General features: G+C 41.4%; 1 protein-coding gene across 1 annotated transcript in view; it reads left to right on the top strand.

Annotated features, from left to right (window-relative positions):
* Nucleotides 1-17,344, top strand: part of ASPG (asparaginase) — a 126,695-nt gene extending 109,351 nt beyond the window's left edge. Inside the window, exons 14-16 of the mRNA XM_073609927.1 lie at nucleotides 6,105-6,204; nucleotides 7,811-7,867; nucleotides 16,206-17,344. Coding sequence (XP_073466028.1) covers nucleotides 6,105-6,204; nucleotides 7,811-7,867; nucleotides 16,206-16,256 — 208 coding nt within the window. The 3' untranslated portion in view covers nucleotides 16,257-17,344. The remainder of the gene's footprint in view (nucleotides 1-6,104; nucleotides 6,205-7,810; nucleotides 7,868-16,205) is intronic.
* Nucleotides 17,345-17,926: the final 582 nt, after the last annotated feature.

Below are 17,926 nucleotides of genomic sequence, written 5' to 3'. Positions count from 1 at the left end.
CAGCATGTTTTCAAATGCAGAGGCCAGGCGTGATGTCATAACATCCCGACGGCCACCGAAAGGTCATAGAGACTTCCAGGGACCATGTGGCCCAGAGGATTCTCTATGGTCAACTTCCGGTGCCAGAAGATTCCTTCTCCGGCTCGCCGATTACACGGCGAGCTGATAGAAGCGGTGGGAGGGGGGAATGTCCCTTCCGCCCCCCTGTAAAAACAGTAAAGTGGCTGAACTGCTGCTATGATTGTTTTACGGTGCAGGGAATCGCTGGCTGTAAAACAAGATATGTGAATGATGCCTGTAACTGCAGACATCGTTCAGATATCACCACTCAAAGTCTGCTAAGTCATATGACGACGTACCGGCGGGAAGTGGTTAAAGTGTTACGAAAGTCCGATATTTTTTTTATTTTTATTTTTTTAATATAACAAACATTTGGTTTTGCACAGAACGGCCCCAATTCTCCTCTTCTCGGGTCCCTGGCAGCTATCTTGGCCCATCCTCTTCTTTTATGTGCCCCCATAGCAAGCTGTTTGCTAAGGGGACAAACGTGCATGCTCGCTCCTGACCTGCGTGTCTATGGAGCCGCACTCCATTGACTTACACAGCGGGACTTAGGCCTGCCCCCAACTTCCTCTACTGCATTTGATTGACAGCAGCAAGAGCCAATGGCCCCTGCTGCTGTTCGAATGCTGTGTAAAGAGGAAGAAAGGGGAGAATAGAGTGAAATCTCTTCCTACAGGAACATTCAGCACTTGGCCGGACACTGTATTATATCACGTGACCACTGTATACCGATAATCTAAAAAGGTACATAGCGGTATTATTTTAATGAAAATAAAACAAATTTATAGGTTGTGGGTACTTCGGGGGAGCGGGTGCACTGTTGTTATATTCATGGATTTAGTAACACTTTAAAGGACACTTTAAACTTAACATACATGCAGGTGCATGTCCCTGAATGCAAGACAGTGTGGGTTCAGGGACGCGCACCTGCACAGATGTAAAATTCGAAACAACAGCTGTGTCTGTGCAGCCATTGATTCCCAATTGACTTGAATGGGACTGCAAAGGACACTTGTACAGGTAAACTCCAGGGACATTCGGTGAGGTCAGTGGCTGGTGAGGCGCTGGCTAGTATCAGAGCCAGATACACACAGGTTACATACACCATGAACTTTAGAGTGAGAGCATGTAACCTGTAAATAAATTGAAAGCGTCGCCTATGGAGATTTTTAAGTACCAAAGTTGGCGCCATTCCACGAGTGTGCGCAATTTTAAAGTGCTACATGTTGGGTATCTATTTACTTGGCGTAACATCATCTTTCACATTATAGAAAAAAGTCGAGCTAAATTTAGTGTGCGTTTTTTTTTTTTTTTTTTTTTTTTTTTTTTTTTTTTTGTTTTTTTATATATATTCATGAAACAGTTTTTTTCCAAAACAAACACGTTTGAAAAATTGCTGCACAAATGTAACATCAAAATTTGCAACGACCACCATTTTATTCCCTAGGGTGTCTGCTAAAAAAAAATATAATGTTTGGGGGTTCTAAGTAAATTTCTAGCAAAAAAATTATGTCATACGTACCTGCTCTGTGAAGTGTTTTTTTCACAGAGCAGCCCTGATGCTTTCCTTCTCGTGTTCCTCATTAGCGCTCCTGGCCCCATCTGCCAAGTGCCCGCATGCCAAGCTGCTTGCTGTGGGGGCACTTGTGCCATGGCTTCCGCTACTGTGTGCCAATGATGAGGGAAAGACCCAGGAGAGCTGCTGCTCTCATGCACGTCACTGGCTCAGGTACGTATTGGGGGGGGGCTCAGGGCTGCAGCTGCACACTGAAGGTTTTTTTACCTTTAGAACCACTTTAAGCTTCTATGCTGAAAAATGTAAAGCACCTGTACCGAGAGAAATGCAGGGGCTGCTGTTGCTGACTGTTTTTCAAATATGCCAATTTGCTGGTAGACCAGACCATCAATAGGTTTCAATGCTGTGAGTGACTTGCCTAAAGCAAATGTGTATTTCAGGCATACTGACAAATTGTCTTTCACAAGCTGGAAAAAGTATACAATAGAGGATTAGTGTGCCAGCCAGGTAACTTCCGTTTTTCTAAAAGTGGTCAGCAATTGCACGCTCTATAAACTGTCATACAGGTTTTATTTAATCAGAATCATTGGGGGAAAAAATTCCACATAAAAGGACAGTAGAAATCATATCATATGTGTCTTTTGGTAAATACTGCAAGATGGATTGTCTGTCTGATTAACCCTCTCAGGTGCCCTCTAATTTCTTCCTGCTTTGTGGCCATGCTTAGCTGATATTGTCTGGCTTGTACAAACGGTATCTCTCCTTGAAATAACATCCTGTCTATTGTGTCTGCACTGTGATGTCTTTACACTCAGTGTGCTTCAAATACTCACCACTAATAACCTGTTGAGTTAAATTACTTTGCCGCTGCTACAGTGACAAACCTTTTACGGTCAGCAGCTTTTACTCTTGATTAGAACAGAGACCTCAGACAGCTTCCGAACACCCTGAAAGCATTTTATGTCTTGGTCTTTGCCATCAGGGTTTACTTTCCAAATTATGAAAACCTGAAACATAAATGATACAGTGTAGAACGTGACAACCTCCTTACAGTGCCTTAAAAAAAATATTCAGACCCCTTGACATTTTTCACATTTTGTCATGTAACTAAAAGCGTAAATGTATTTTATTGGGGTTTTATGTGATAGACCAACACAAAGTGGCACATAATTGTGAAGTGGAAGGAAAAATGATAAATGATTTTCATTTTTTTTTTTTTTTACAAATATCTGATAAGTGTGGCGTGCATTTGTATTCAGCCCCCTTTACTCTAAACTAGTGGAACCAATTGCCGTCAGAAGTCACCTAATTAATAAGTAGAGTCCACCTGTGTGTAATTTTAATCTCAGTAGAAGTACAGCCGTTCTGAAGACCTCAGAGGTTTGTTAGAGAACCTTAGTGAGCAAACAGCATCATGAAGGCCAAGGAACACACCAGACGGGTCAGGGATAAAGTTGTGGAGAAATTTAAAGCAGGGTTAGGTTATAAAAAAAAATATCCCAAGCTTTGAACATCTCATGGAGCACTGTTTAATCCATCATGAAAATGGAAAGAGTATGGCACAACTGCAAACCTACCAAGACATGGCCGTCCACCTAAACTGACAGGCCGGGCAAGGAGAGCATTAATCAGAGAAGCAGCCGAGAGGCCCATGGTAACTCGGGAGGAGCTGCAGAGATCCACAGCTCAGGTGGGAGAATCTGTCTACAGGACAACTATTAGTTGTGCACTCCACAAATCTGGCCTTTATGGAAGAGTGACAAGAAGAAAACCATTGTTGAAAGAAAGATGTCATGATTGCAGTTTGCGAGAAGCCATGTGGGGGACTGGTCATATGAGACCAAAATTTAACTTTATGGACTAAAAGCAAAACGCTGTGTGTGTGATGGAAAACTAACACACTATATCATCCTGAATCCACCTGTTAGTCTGCAAAAGACTTGAGACTGGGGCGGAGGTTCACCTTCCAGCAGGACAACGGCCCTAAACATACAGCCAGAGCTACGGAATGGTTTAGATCAAAGCATATTCATGTTTTAGAATGGCCCAGTCAAAGTCCAGACCTAAATCCAATTGAGAATCTGTGGCAAGACTTGAAATTTGCTGTGCAGACGCTCTCCATGCAATTGGACAGAGCTTGAGCTATTTTGCAAAGAAGAATGGGCAGAAATTTCACGCTCTAGATTTGCAAAGCTGTTAGAGACATCCTCAAAAAGACTTGTAGCTATAATTGCAGTGAATGGTGGTTCTACAAAGTATTGACTCAGGGGGCTGAATACAAATACACCCCACACTTTTCACATATTGATTTGTAAAAAAATTTGAAAAACATTTTATCATTTTTGAAAAATGAAGGTATGGCTAGACGGGTTGCATCAGATGCAGCACCTCATCCCAAAATGACTTGGTAATTGATCAATAGGGAGACCTGGGGATTATAGCGGTGCCAAGGAGAAAAGTATGAAAGTAAGATAGTAGATGTAAAATTACAAAAAATACTTTATTTAGCACAATTCAATACATACAGGAAACAATAAAATCATTGGCTGCAATTAACATATATATTGTACTTGACCACAATGCAGTAGGGTGGGCCAGGTAGAGACGGCCTTCAAAGCAAGAGCTCAGTTTCCTTTCCTACATGTTTCGCCAAGACATTGGCTTCCTCAGGGAATGGTAAGAGCTTGTTGCAATATATAAGAATCTATGCATAGGGATACAAAAACAACATATAAACCAACAGATAAATAGACATTGGGATGTAGGCTGTTATGAATAATGGTATATGTTGGAGTACATGCCTGGACTGACTCACAAAAGGAGGTGACCATAAAAAACCCCAAGATCCCGAACATACCTGGAAACCAGACACCCAGGGGAGGCCCGGCGAGGATCCCCCAGCCGAGGAAAGACCAGATTGCACCGTATCTATGTCTGCAGGGGGCACATAAAAGACCTGGCAATCAAATGTATTAAAAATTAAAAAATAGTAATGGCTATGCAGGTTTGAAGTGTATGTGATACACACAGTATTGTTAAGGCAGTATTGTTAAGACATGAGTGGGGCCACAGACCGCACGTCAATTAAATAGGGCATCGAAGCCTCAAAAAGACTCACACTTTTTTGGTCACCTCCTTTTGTGAGTCAGTCCAGCCATGTACTCCAACATATAAACCAACAGATAAATAGACATTGGGATGTAGGCTGTTATGAATAATGGTATATGTTGTTTTTGTATCTCTATGCATAGTTTCTTATATATTGCAACAAGCTCTTACCATTCCCTGAGGAAGCCAATGTCTTGGCGAAACATGTAGGAAAGGAAACTGAGCTCTTGCTTTGAAGGCCGTCTCTACCTGGCCCACCCTACTGCATTGTGGTCATGTACAATATATATGTTAATTGCAGCCAATGATTTTATTGTTTCCTGTATGTATTGAATTGTGCTAAATAAAGTATTTTTTGTAATTTTACATCTACTATCTTACTTTCATACTTTTCTCCTTGGCACCGCTATAATCCCCTGCTCTCCCTATTGATCAATTACATTTATCATTTTTCTTCCACTATCACATGGTCTATCGCATAAAATCACAATAAAATACTTTTTTTGGTTGTAACATGACAAAATGTGGAAACTTTCAAGGTATGTGAATACTTTTTCAAGGCATTAAACACATATTTATTTAGCCCATTTATAAAGGAAACCTGTTTCTCACCATACTAATTGTCTGACTTCAATAGTTTGAATGATCCAGGTGTAAGTACAAGCTGAATACGACACTATCCGCTTCTCTTCTGCAGTCGCTTTCCATTTTCCCTCCTTTGGGGAATATATAGAGAAGTCTTTCTAGCTTGGAATATTCAACACTACCTGGTGTGTTTAAATAGGGCTGAAAATACATACAGTCACCCGTACCCGGCTGCACCACCACTTGTGTGGTTTTTACTGAAAGGTGAACTTCATCTAATGCAGTGGCTAGCTTAAAGTGAATCTTGCACAGTACATATAATAGTGTACCACTTCTGTTTCTAAATTTGCCAATAAATAATATGGGAAAAATACAATGCTTTCAAACTTAGAATGGTGTACACATATACAAAATAATATATCACAAATGGTGGCACCTAATGGCACGCTGTTCCATCTTTTACAAGGAAGCATTGTAAGCCATAGCAGACAGCTACTGAATTTTTTTGTTTTGACAGCTTCAGAGTATGAAAAGTGGAATCTTGTTGAAATGGGCTTTTTGCACTTTGAAGTGGCAGTGCCATTATACAATGGGGTTGATTTATTAAAACAGGAGAGTGTAAAATCTGGTGCAGCTGTGCATGGTAGCCAATCCGCTTCTAACTTCAGCTTGTTCATTTAAGCTCAGACAAAAAAACCTAGAAGCTGATTGGTTTCTATATACAGAGCTGCACCAGATTTTGCACACTCCAGTTTTAGTAAATCAACCCCGATGATTTGTACTTTAACACCTTCCATTTGATGTATTATATGTCTCTGATTTTCTTTTACAGCTTGGCTGCCATTGGGGATGTTGATGGACTGACTGCCTGGGAGCTAGCTGGAGTTGACATGGATCAAGCTGGTTATGATGGACAAACACCTTACCAAGTGGTGAGTTACTGCAGTGAAGTATTGGCTTGGAGTGACTGAGATAAGGGGAGAGGTGGAGGTTTGCTATTAGAGATCTGCTGTGATAATCGAGGTCAGCCTGACCAGTCATAAGCCAAGCTTTCACTAGATCTTTGAAAGTGACGTCAAAGGAATTTTGGGCTGAAGCTGGAAGTACTGGAAGTTTGTTGGATAGTGCCACCACTGTTTACAGTAAGGTGTTTTTTTTAGGTTTTATCCTTGATCCTGTTAACTATTAAGTCATGGTTTCATTTAGAGTACTTTCACACTGAGGTGGGGGGGCATTAGTGGTAAAACGCCGCTAATTTTAGCGGCGCTTTACCTCTGTAAAACTGCGCTTTTCGGCCACTGGCGCTTTTAACCTCTGCTACCATCCGAACAAAGGGTTAATGGCGCCATTGCTGATGCGCTTTGCAGGTGCTTTGGCAGCGGTTCCCATTGATTCCAATGGTTGGGGCGGTGTATTCACTGCTCCCACACCACCCGAAAGATGCAGCTTGCAAGGCGTTTTCTAACATCCTGCAAGCGCACTGCTCCAGTGTGAAAGAACTCTCACACTGGGGCTGCAGGGGAGGTGTTTTTCAGGCTCTTTACAGGCACTATTTTAAGCCCAAAAGCACATGAAAAATGCCCCAGTGTGAAAGGAGTCTTAATGTCATGTCCGTATTGCTGCGTTTCTGTGGCAAAAAATATATATGGGATTTTCTAAATAGTTTCTTCCTAAAGTACTACTATAGTTCAAAGTGGAAAACTGTTTTGTGGTCGGACAAGTTCAAATTTGACATTCTTGTTGGCAACCATGGGTGCCCCATCGTCCGGACTAAAGAGGAGAGGGACCGTCTGACTTATCAGCGCTCAGTTCAAAAGCCTGATTTTCTGATGGTATGGAGGGTCATTAGTGCCTATGGAATGTGCAGCTTGTACACCGAGAAAGGCACCATCAATGCTGAAAGACATATCCAGGTTTTAGAGCAGCATATGCTCCCATCTAGATGAAGTCTTTTTCTGGGAAGGCTTTGCATATTTCAGCAAGAGAATGCAGACCCCACATGCTGCATCTGTGACAACAGCATGGCTTCGTAGTAGATGATTCCGAGTGCTTAACTGGCCTGTCTGCAGTCCAGACTTTTCACTGTTTGAATACATTTGCATCTTGAAACGAAAAATAGGACAAAGGCGACCCAGGACCGTTGAGCAGTTAGAATTCCATATCTGGCAGGAATGGGACAACATTCCTCTCCTTAAACTCCAGTAAATTATTTCCTCAGTTCCCAGACGTTTACAGAGTGTTGTTAAAAGAAGAGGAGATGCTACACGTCCCTGTCCCAACTTTTTTGAGACATGTTGCTGCCATCAATTTCGCAGTTACCTTATTTTTTTTCTTAAAATGGTACATTCTCAGTTTAAACATCTATTTTTCTATTGTGAGAATATGGGTTTATGAAATTTGCAAATCGTTGCATTCTGGGTTTATGTAGATTTTACAGTGTCCCAACCTTTTTGCAAGACATTAACTCTATCCTTCATGTGCTCCTGGTAAGCTGAATCCATATTTGCCATCTTGTCTAATATGTCTTTTCTCTTGTAGGCAGAGGCTGTGGGGAATGAGGAGGTCATGGAATTTTTTAACCAGAAGCGAGCACAGGTGAGTTGCTTGTGTTAAGACTATGCTTCATATATAATCAATATAACTGCATGGTGCAAAAACCACAGCATGATATCCATTGCAGCTGTTAACCCCTTCAATCTCATTCTGTGTTCTTTTACAAACAGCTCAGGCACAGTGTAGCAGTCTTTCCATTGACTATAGGACACAGAGTGCAATAAAATTGGAAACGTTTGCACGCTATTCCATGCATGCAAATCAAGGACTTCTATGAACAAAACAAAGTTGAAGATGCGCTATTACGATCATAAATGAGTGATAGTAAAATAGTATGCGTTCGATAGGGTGGTAGTATGCATTCGATTACAGCATTTTTGATAATACTAATGAGCAAGGAGCAGGTTAGATAACCGAGTATTGTTTTGGCAAAAGTGCTTTGTCACATAATGAAAATCCATTGATGGGTGGGTTCACACATGTGCGGTGCAAATTCCAGCTCTGTTTTCTCTGCGAAGAGAAAAAACAGCCGTTCAGTGGTTCCTCTCCGTTGTAGCTGCGGATCAGGGAGAGGGGGAGGTGTAGTGAGGAGAAGGAGAGAATTTGTGTTCAGAACGGAATGCATCTGCGAATCAGATGCGTTCCCTTAGAAGATAATGTGCTTGTAATTCGCACCGCAATGCCCAGAAAACGTTCGTGTTTTTTGGGCAATGCGCAGTGCGAATGCAACGCACATATGTGAACCAGATGCATTCAAATGAATGCATTTTAAAATGTACTGCGAATTGGATGCAGTGTTAGCCGCATCTAATTTGCATAGGTGTTAATCATACAGAAAAGGCTTGTAGTCATAGACCACAGGTTACATACAGGCTACAAACAAATGGCCGCTGCCCCCGCCTATAACTGGCCTTTGCAGCAAGGAGCACATGAAAGGGTAATGCATGCAAAAAAAAAAAAAAACAAAGAAATTCCCTGCTCAACTTACTGACCAGCCTGCAACCAACCAAATTATCCTGTCTAACAGTATGCGCTAAAAACAAGGGTTTAGTTTGCACACATCCGCAAATATATGCGTAAGCTACAGAGAACTGTCAAGGACCTAGTATTTTCTGTAGTCCTAACTCAACTTATCGACCAGTCTCCAACTATTCCGACCGTGTGTATGCCCCATCTGACTTTTTATGTCCAAAATTCAGGCGGACTTGGAGAACATGATCTATATTATTCCGACGCAACAAATTCCTATCAGGAAAACTGCTCGTCTGTATGCTGTTCCGACTTACCAAAAATGACACATGCTCTGAAGCAAGTAGGAGACGTTGTACGTGTTGTATGCCACCGCGTTCTTGACGGTCGGAATTTGTTGTGACCATGTGTATGCAAGACAGCTTGAGCGGAATTCTGTCAGAAAAACTTTCAGAGTTTATTCCGACGGCAAAACCGGTCGTGTGTACAGGGCATAACAGTATGTGTTAACAGCCCTCCAGGCTCACCTGCCTTCTGCCTATCTATTATAATGCATGTACTTCCACTGTGGAGGCTCTTAAAATTTAGAGCTAGGACTACAGAGAATACTAGGAGGCCTTGACTGGGCTCTGTAGTTTACAACGAAGGGCTCTGTAGTTTACAACGAAAACCCCTGGTTTTAAGGCCTACTGTTAGACAGGATAATTCAGTTGGTTGCAGGCTGGTCGGTAAGTTGAGCTGGGAATTTCTTTGGTTTTCCTTTTGCATGCATTACCCTTCTCGAGGAGAAGTTCCGGGACCCCTGTGGGTATAGGGCAGAAGTGATGTCAGCTTGTGGTGGACAGCCTCTACATCTCCTCCAGCGGCTATGATTTGCCATTGACGGGACACCTATGCAGATTTTACATTTGACCAGATGGGTACTTTAAAGAGGAGGTCCACCTGAAAAAAAATTATTAAAAGCCAGCAGCTACAAATGTCCAGCAATGTCGGCAGCCGAAGCAATGCCGCCGGCATTCTCGGTGAGGGAATAGGGAAGTGCAGCGTTGTGGCTTCACTTCCTGGTTCCCTACTGCGCATGCGCGAGTCGCGCTGCGCTTCCTAAGTGGTCCCAGGAGACACAGGGGGGGTGGGGGTGCGGGAGGGGGCGTGACTCCCGTGGCAGTCTATTCCCGGAAGTGAGTGCAGATACCTGTCTAATACAGGTATCTGCACCCCCCTCCCCCCTGAAAGGTGCCAATTGTGGCACCGGAGGGGGGGGAGGAATCAGATGAGCGGAAGTGCCACAAGCTGCGGATTCATGACAAATGCCTTCTACTCTGGAGGCTAAGTGATGTGGTTGTCTTTGGCTATCAGGTTTCTGGCTATCCACAGTTTAAACAAGCCCATATGGACTTTAGTAAATCTAAGGTACTGCAGATTCCAACGTATAAAGTGCAACTATATAACTTGCAGGAAAGCAACAATGCAAAATGAACATATGTGCATTTTGCATTGTTGTTTTCCTGCAAGTTATATAGTTGCACCTTACATGTTGGACTCTGCGCTACCTTAGATTTGCTAAATTCCATTGAAGCCTTTGTTTACTCAGACAATAGTTATTTGTGAGTTCCCCTACTATACATCTCATAGGGTGGTGAGTGCAGCTTTGTCGGTTTCTTCTATTTTCAAGCCCATATGGTCACTTAAAAAGTGTATTGGAAGAGTCTTTCACTATTTAACCAAGTTTTTTAAAGACTGGTCCAATCCTGAAAAGGATTTTCACTCCTCCTAAGTATTTTGCTAAAATCTATTGTATAGAAAAGGAATTTAAGAACAAAAAAAAAAAAAAAAAAAAGGGCTGTTCCGGTAGTGGACCTTGCTATTTCAGTTCTCAATTAAAACCTTATACAGTGCCTTAAAAAGTATTCATACCCTTTTGAAATTTTACACATTTTGTCATGTTACAACCGAGAACGTAAATGTATTTTATTGGGATTGGCACATAATTGTGAAGGCTGTAGTTTACTATATAAAAAAAAATGCTAAATGGTTTTCCAAATGTTTTTACAAATTTGTGAAAAGTGTGGGGTACATTTGTATTCAGCCCCCCTGAGTCAATACTTTGTAGAACCACCTTTCACTGCAATTACAGCTGCAGGTCTTTTTGGGGATGTCTCTAGCAGCTTTGCACATCTAGAGTGACATTTTTGCCCATTCTTCTTTGCAAAATAGCTCAAGCTCTGTCAGATTGGATGAAGAGCGATGAAGGATGAAGTCTTGCCACAGATTCTCAATTGGATTTAGGTCTGGACTATGACTGGGCCATTCTAACACATGAATACGCTTTGATCTCAACCATTCCATTGTAGCTTCACAACACAAGTGAAGTTGATGATGGTTGCACCATCTTCTTTCTATTTTCAAGGTTTCTATTTAAACCTGTTCACAGCCCCCAAAACTGAACTTAAAATCTCTAAACAGATTTCTTTGTGTACCCAAATTCCATATGGCAATCCACAAGATCTGATCTATGTTGTCTGTTTTTTTTTTTTTATTGGGTAACAAAGTGATCCTGTTCCCTTAAAGCATGTTCTACAATACAGTGCTTGTGCTGTGTAATTTGGCCCCCTGTATAACCTTAAATACCTGGCTGATCCTGCCTGGTTCTGCCCTCCCCCCTGTAAACTGACCACGGTTTATCATTGGCTGCTGAGCCCTGACACCGTGGTCAGTTTACGTGCCTCTGCCATCTGCAGCTCTGCTCTCCCCCCTTCCTTCCTGTCAGCTTTGTCTACTCCTCAGCTCTCGCCTCCTGCTACAATCATAACTATATTATGATCATGCCACACCCTCTGTAAAATAACATTATGTATCCCAGTGTGTTTGCTATATAAAAAAGATGCTGACATTCACCTTATATCAGAGAGTCTCCTGGGGCTCACGTGACCGCTCGTCTCCGCTCTCTCCTCACCGGCAGGCGGCAGCAGGAGTTCTCGGCCCCTCCCACTATAGCTGTCAGCCTGGGAGAGGAGAGAGCCAAGGAGTCATGTGAGTGCTGGGAGACGCTCTGATATAAGGTAGAAAAGTCAGCAGCTTTTTTATATAGCCAAGACACTGGGATAAATGTTATTTAACAGAGGGGATGGCGTGATCATAATATAGTAGCTTAGCAACCACTTTAAGTTAATTTGCTTGGGTATGTCTCATGGTCTATGAACAAAAGACCCGTCCTATACTATGAAGAGAACAGGACTTTCGATTTGCTATAAATTCCCAGTGCAGTCTGTACATTACGTAGGCCCATCCCCTCTGTGTCTTGATCACTCCTTATTGCTTGCTTAAAGATTGGCGATGGGTGGGGCTATAGGTTGTGCTGTACAGGCTACCCTAGCATGCTGTTTGACAGTGTCTAATACACCTCTATAACCTCTATATAAGCAAAGGTCTTTGAATACACATCTGTACTGTACTCTAAGATAAGGAATTTTCTAGGGAAGTTTAAATTTCTTTGCCTTTTCACATTTTGAATAGGGTGGTGCTGAGTTTGAACCCCTGTCTGTGTCCCTGTTTGGGAGATTTACTCCTTGTATTTTCCTTGTGATCATTATAACTGGGTCTGAAATCAAGGAAAAATCTAAATAGTATAGAGGGTAAATCCTACAATAGGGACGAGTATATATACATTGCTGCCATTGTGAAATACAGTAATGTGATGTTCCTTTGTTATTCTCTCACTCTTCACTGCTTGCATAGGTGTGCGCAAGGTTAAGTGCCTTGGCACACCCTAATCACTCCCTACGCCAGTGCCATCCAGTGTACAGAAGTGTCCTGCAGTGTATAGAAGTAGGCCCTCTCTTTCTCACCCCCCTGTCTTTCTCTCCCTCTGACTGGCTCAGCCATAAAATGTATTAAAACATTAAAAAATGTTTTCAATGTTTCTTCACATTTATTTAAAAGTGTGTGTATGTATGTATATATTTTTTATATATATATATATATATATATATATATATATATATATATATATATATATATATATATATATATATATATATATATATATATATATATATATATATATATATATATATATAGATGTTTGTCATAAGATTCCCCAATGAAATCTACGTGGCCACAATAATTGGCAAGTGCTGGGAAGGGGTTAAAGAAAAATGTGTCTGCGCTAGATTGAGAAAAAAAACATATAATTGATTGCAATGAGTGCTAAGTGCCAAAATAAACAAATACATAAACAAATGTGCTTAAGCTGACCAAAAATAAATCAGAAATAACTTTTAGTGCTTAAACCTTCTAGTTTTCCAAAGTGCAAAGTGCTGTATAAAACACACAATATAAGTGCCCAATCAGAAGTGAAATAGAAACATTCCTCATGAAAGTCTTTATGGTTCAAAGAGTGTATATCCAAAGATATATAAATATAAAGTGCCCAAAATTAGTGTCCATAATCAGTGAAGTTCATCAGTCTTGTTCTTCCAAAAGTGCAACACCATAAAGCATGCCTTAGTGTCTTCAGTGCTGGGAAGGGGACTGGAAACCCTTTCCTGTGGCTAAATCGGCACACGGGTACTGTGAAGAGGAGTATTGCTTCCTTATAACCCTCCAGCTAAATTAACATGTACAGTGTTTAGTGATCTTGAATAAAGTGTCCCTTTTGTTAAGAAATTTAGTTTTGGGATTTCCCTACTGAACTGGGAGAGAAAATGATTGTGGTACTTCAAGATGTTTATCATTGGCTGAATGCAAAGAAATGTCAAATTACTGGCAAAACTAGTTATGGCCGGAAAGCTAAACTCATTCTGTTCTAAGTTGCTGGTATCTGAAATGTGTAAGAACACTCCACAAGTTTCTGCTTAATCATTCTATAGTATAGATTTCTCCATTATATTTAATTCCTTATTACAGGTTACATTCTGATTTTAATAAACAAGACTTTTTCACAATAATAATCTTTCATTAAGGGTGGTGTGTCTCCTTCACTCTGCTAAGACATGTCTCATCAAGATGTTCACACTCGGCGTTCTTTCCTCCCATTGTGCCTTATTATTCAATCCATCACAATCAAGGTCTCTTTCCAGAAGGCTTATCACAGGCCTCCACCCTTCTAACTTAGCTTCCCTCCCTCTCTTTAAAACATCCATTAATTCTACTACTACTAGATTTAAAAAGAACATGTAATCCAAAACATACAAGTCACCTTTATATAGATGTTTTACTAATTTCGGGGGAGTCAGCAGATTTCATGATCCCCTTAAACAACCATCCACCCACAGGTGTACAGGCCTCTCCTCCATGATATCCATCACAAAAAAAACAAAAATTTATATCCAGCTCTGGTTTACACTTCCTTAAACGTAACTGCCCTTTTCCATTAAAACCCCCCACGATCATCTTTAAAACAGACCCTGTATCCTTTTAACCCTTTACCTTTCACGAGCAGTGCTGGTCTTTACAGCAGACATACCAACTGTCCTAAAATAGTGGGATTTGCAAGAAATAATTCATAAATTATTATAATAATTGCAACTTTTGTTTTATCCCAGAAAATGTGGTCATGAAATATTCTTCAGCTACCAAATATTAAAGGCAAATTAAAAAAAAGCCCAATCCTCCTACTTGGGTCCCCCGCTGGTGCTCCTGGCCCCTCCCTCCTGCCAAGTTTGCTCTGGGGGCACCCAAGCAGGCTTGCTCCCAAGTCGCTGCTCTGAGTTTCCATTCACACACACAGCTGCGGCTCAGCCCCGACCCCTCTCTCCTCATTGGCCCACTGGCTGTGATGGACAACAGCGGGAGCCGATGGCTCAGCCAAGGAGGTAGAGCCTAAGCTCTTGTGCATGTCGCTGTATGGCGATGCAGCTCAGGTACTGTAAGTATTGGGGTTGCTAAAGGTAAAAAACTTGAACCTTTAGAACCACTTTAAAGAAAGTGTAGCTTTTATCATCAAGTGCAGAACAGCTGGGGTCTTATTCAGTTTAATCACCAGTTAAGGGCCACATGAGGCCCAACAAACACCAGTTTGACATCCTTGCTCTAAGTGCTTTCACACTGGGGCCGTGCGCTTACAGGACGGGAAAAAAAGTCTTGTAAAGCGCTTTGGCAGCGCTGCAACACGGGCGCATTTAACCCTTTCTTCTGCCACCAGTGGGGGTAAAAAGCACCTCTATAACAGCGGTAAAGCTCTGCTAAAACTAGCGGCGCTTTACCGCTAATGCCAACACCGCCCAGGTGTGAAAGTACCCTTAGAGTCCCACTCTCCTGTATGGGAGATTGGATGAAAACGGACCGCCTGTCCGTTTTCGTCCAATTCCATCCGTTTCTCCAGACGGATGGAAAAAAGGGTTTTTATCCATCTGGATTTCACAGATCGTATGTCAGTGCTGGCATCCGCCTCTCCATAGAAGTGAATGAATCGTCCCATCAGGTCTGCCTGAAAAACTGACAGGCGGACCTGATCAGAGCACCCGTGTGAGAGAGCCCTTACGCAGAAGAAGGTTCACTGTGTGTCAGGAGTACCTACTTTGTAACATGTCTTTTTGCTGTGCTGTAAATACAAGCAGCAGTTGAGTACTTTGGGTGGGAGGCCATCTTCCTTAACCAGTTGGCAAGGGGTAGGTCGGAGGCAAGAGTGCGCTGCTTAGGTTACTTAAAGTGGTTGTAAAGGCTCAAGGTTTTCTATCTTTATGTATTCTATGCATGAAGGTAAAAAACTGTGTGTGCAGCAGCCCTTACATCCCAACCCCCTTACCTGAGCCCCATCTTGATCCAGCTACTGTCAATCTCAGCCAATGAGGATAGAACAGGGCCAAGCAACGCTCTGTGTGTGAATGGACACACAGAGCAGCTCGGTTGCCCCCATAGAAATCTGCTGCTTGCAATGGGGGCACTTGACAGGGGGATAAGAGGAGGATCGTGGCTGCTCTGTGCAAAACCACTGCACAGAGCAGGTGAGTATGACATGTTTGTTATTTAAAGAAAAAAAAAATCGGCCTTTAATATCCTTTTTAAAACACTATTGTATAAAGGTAACATCTAACCTAGATTTGGGGTCTATTAGTAACATTCACAGGTAAACATGAGTTTCAGGAGCTTTTCACGGTTAGAGATCCTTTTTTAGAAAAATTAGATATTGCTAAAAATATTTTCCAATACATAATTAATTTCCTGTTTAGTAATTACATAGACAAATACTGCTAAATGCCCATGTAATTAATAACGTTCATAAAAGGAAAAAAAATTATATATAAATGCTACAAAGGCTTCTCTCCAAGGTGCACACATTGTGATTCTGAAGGCATGTTTGGTAAAGACCACAGGTGTGCTGAAATCTGGGTGAATGTGCTTGTTTTTCTGCAGGAATTCAGACAGGCCTGTCTATCCAGTTACCAATTTTATCACATTTTCTCTGTTGCAGGTTTTTCTCAATGGCAGCTCGGGTGACAAAGACAGCTATTTCAGCAGTTAAATAATCCCAGCAAGCATAAAGATTTGAGGACACCAGGCTATTGTTTTCAAGCACAAAATGGCACAAGATGTGGCATTCTAATGTTAGAACATATCTGTTATTGTTGAGCTGTATCTATAAGGACCAGAGTTCTCCTGAGGAACTTCCCTCAACCATTGTAAGCCTCGTTTATCTATGCGTCTAAAAAAAAATGGCTCATGTTGCCTTGTCGCAAATAATAAGGTTCAAACAGGTTATGGACATTGCAAACCGTATTTTTTTTCAGAAACTTCGATAAGATAAGGCCTTGTGTATTTTTTTTTTTATTTTTTTTTTTTTTGTGTGTGTGTGATGTAGATTTTTATGTTTGTGATTTTGTTATTTTGTTGCTGTGAGAAATAAAAACAGACTTGAAGAAATGTTTTAAACAAGCACAGCTCCAACTTTCTTCTTTTAGCTTTTGTAAGAAAGTGGGGAAGAGTTAACCTCTTTTTACTACTGTCAGTGACATCACTAGGGAGATTTTTTTTTTGAGACTTGTGTGCTGGTGACACCAGGACTTGAAAGGAGGGAAATGATTGTCACCAGGACAGGAAGGCAGAGCAATAAATACCCGACAAAAGCTTTAGCTCTTCCCCGCTGTTTCTAAAACAGTTTGGCTGAAGTTGGGCTTTACTTACCTGTAAGAATTTCAATTGCAGAAGCAGAGAATGCTCCTGTATAATTATTTAATGTTTGTTATCTTACTGTTAGCACATACTTGACTATTTGAACGTGTGTTTTCTTTTTCTCACGTTTTTAAAATGTAATTGAGCTGTTTGTTAATGTAAGTCATCTACTCTATGGGTGGGCCAGAATGTTTTGCACATTTGAGGTATTATATGTTCACAAATGTACATTTTATTTGTATCAGGGCAGGGAGGGGGAAAAATGGCTGCTTCTGAGAGAGAGAGAGAGGAATATTATGACTGACATTGTCTGCAGCATAGCACAGTGCATTAAAATAGTATTAAAAAGACTGTCGATATCATCCTTTTTATTGATGTTTGTGACATGGCTGTAATTTAAATTTGTATTGTTCTTAGCAATAAAATATTTTGTCAAACTAGTCTTATCTAAATACTTTTATATCTTATGTGCTGTTACTAAGAGGACATTAAAAATAAACTGTCTAGTATTATAATTGAGCTGGTTTATTACCTATCTGGGTCCATGTCAAATCCATATTCATTTACAGTTGTGCTCATAAGTTTACATACCCTGGCAGAATTTATGATTTCTTGGCCATTTTTCAGAGACTATAAATGATGACACAAAAACTTTTCTTTCTCTCATGGTTAGACCCCTTTCACACTGAGCCGCCCCGGACGTCAGTGGTAAAGCAGCTCTATTTTTGGCGCAGCTTTACCGGCGTTTTAGCGGCACTATTCGGCCGCTAGCGAGGCGGATTTAACCCCCCGCTAGCAGCCGAAAAGGGGTTAAATCCGCCTGCAAAACGCTGATGCAGCTGCGCTTTTCCGGCGGTATAGCAGCACTGCTCCATTGTTTTCAATGGGGAGGAGCGGTGTATTCACCCCCGCCAGAGCTGTTTGCGGGGTTTTTTGCACGCGTTTAAAAAAAAAATTATTTTAGGCCTGAAGATTACACAAAACCCACAAACATATAGTTTCTGAAAGCAGACACCCTAGAGA

The sequence above is a fragment of the Aquarana catesbeiana genome, linkage group LG13 (assembly GCF_042186555.1).
Source record: "Aquarana catesbeiana isolate 2022-GZ linkage group LG13, ASM4218655v1, whole genome shotgun sequence".
Lineage (NCBI taxonomy): Eukaryota > Metazoa > Chordata > Amphibia > Anura > Ranidae > Aquarana > Aquarana catesbeiana.
Note: the sequence above shows the minus strand (reverse complement) of the source record. Positions and strands in the feature narration are given on the sequence as shown.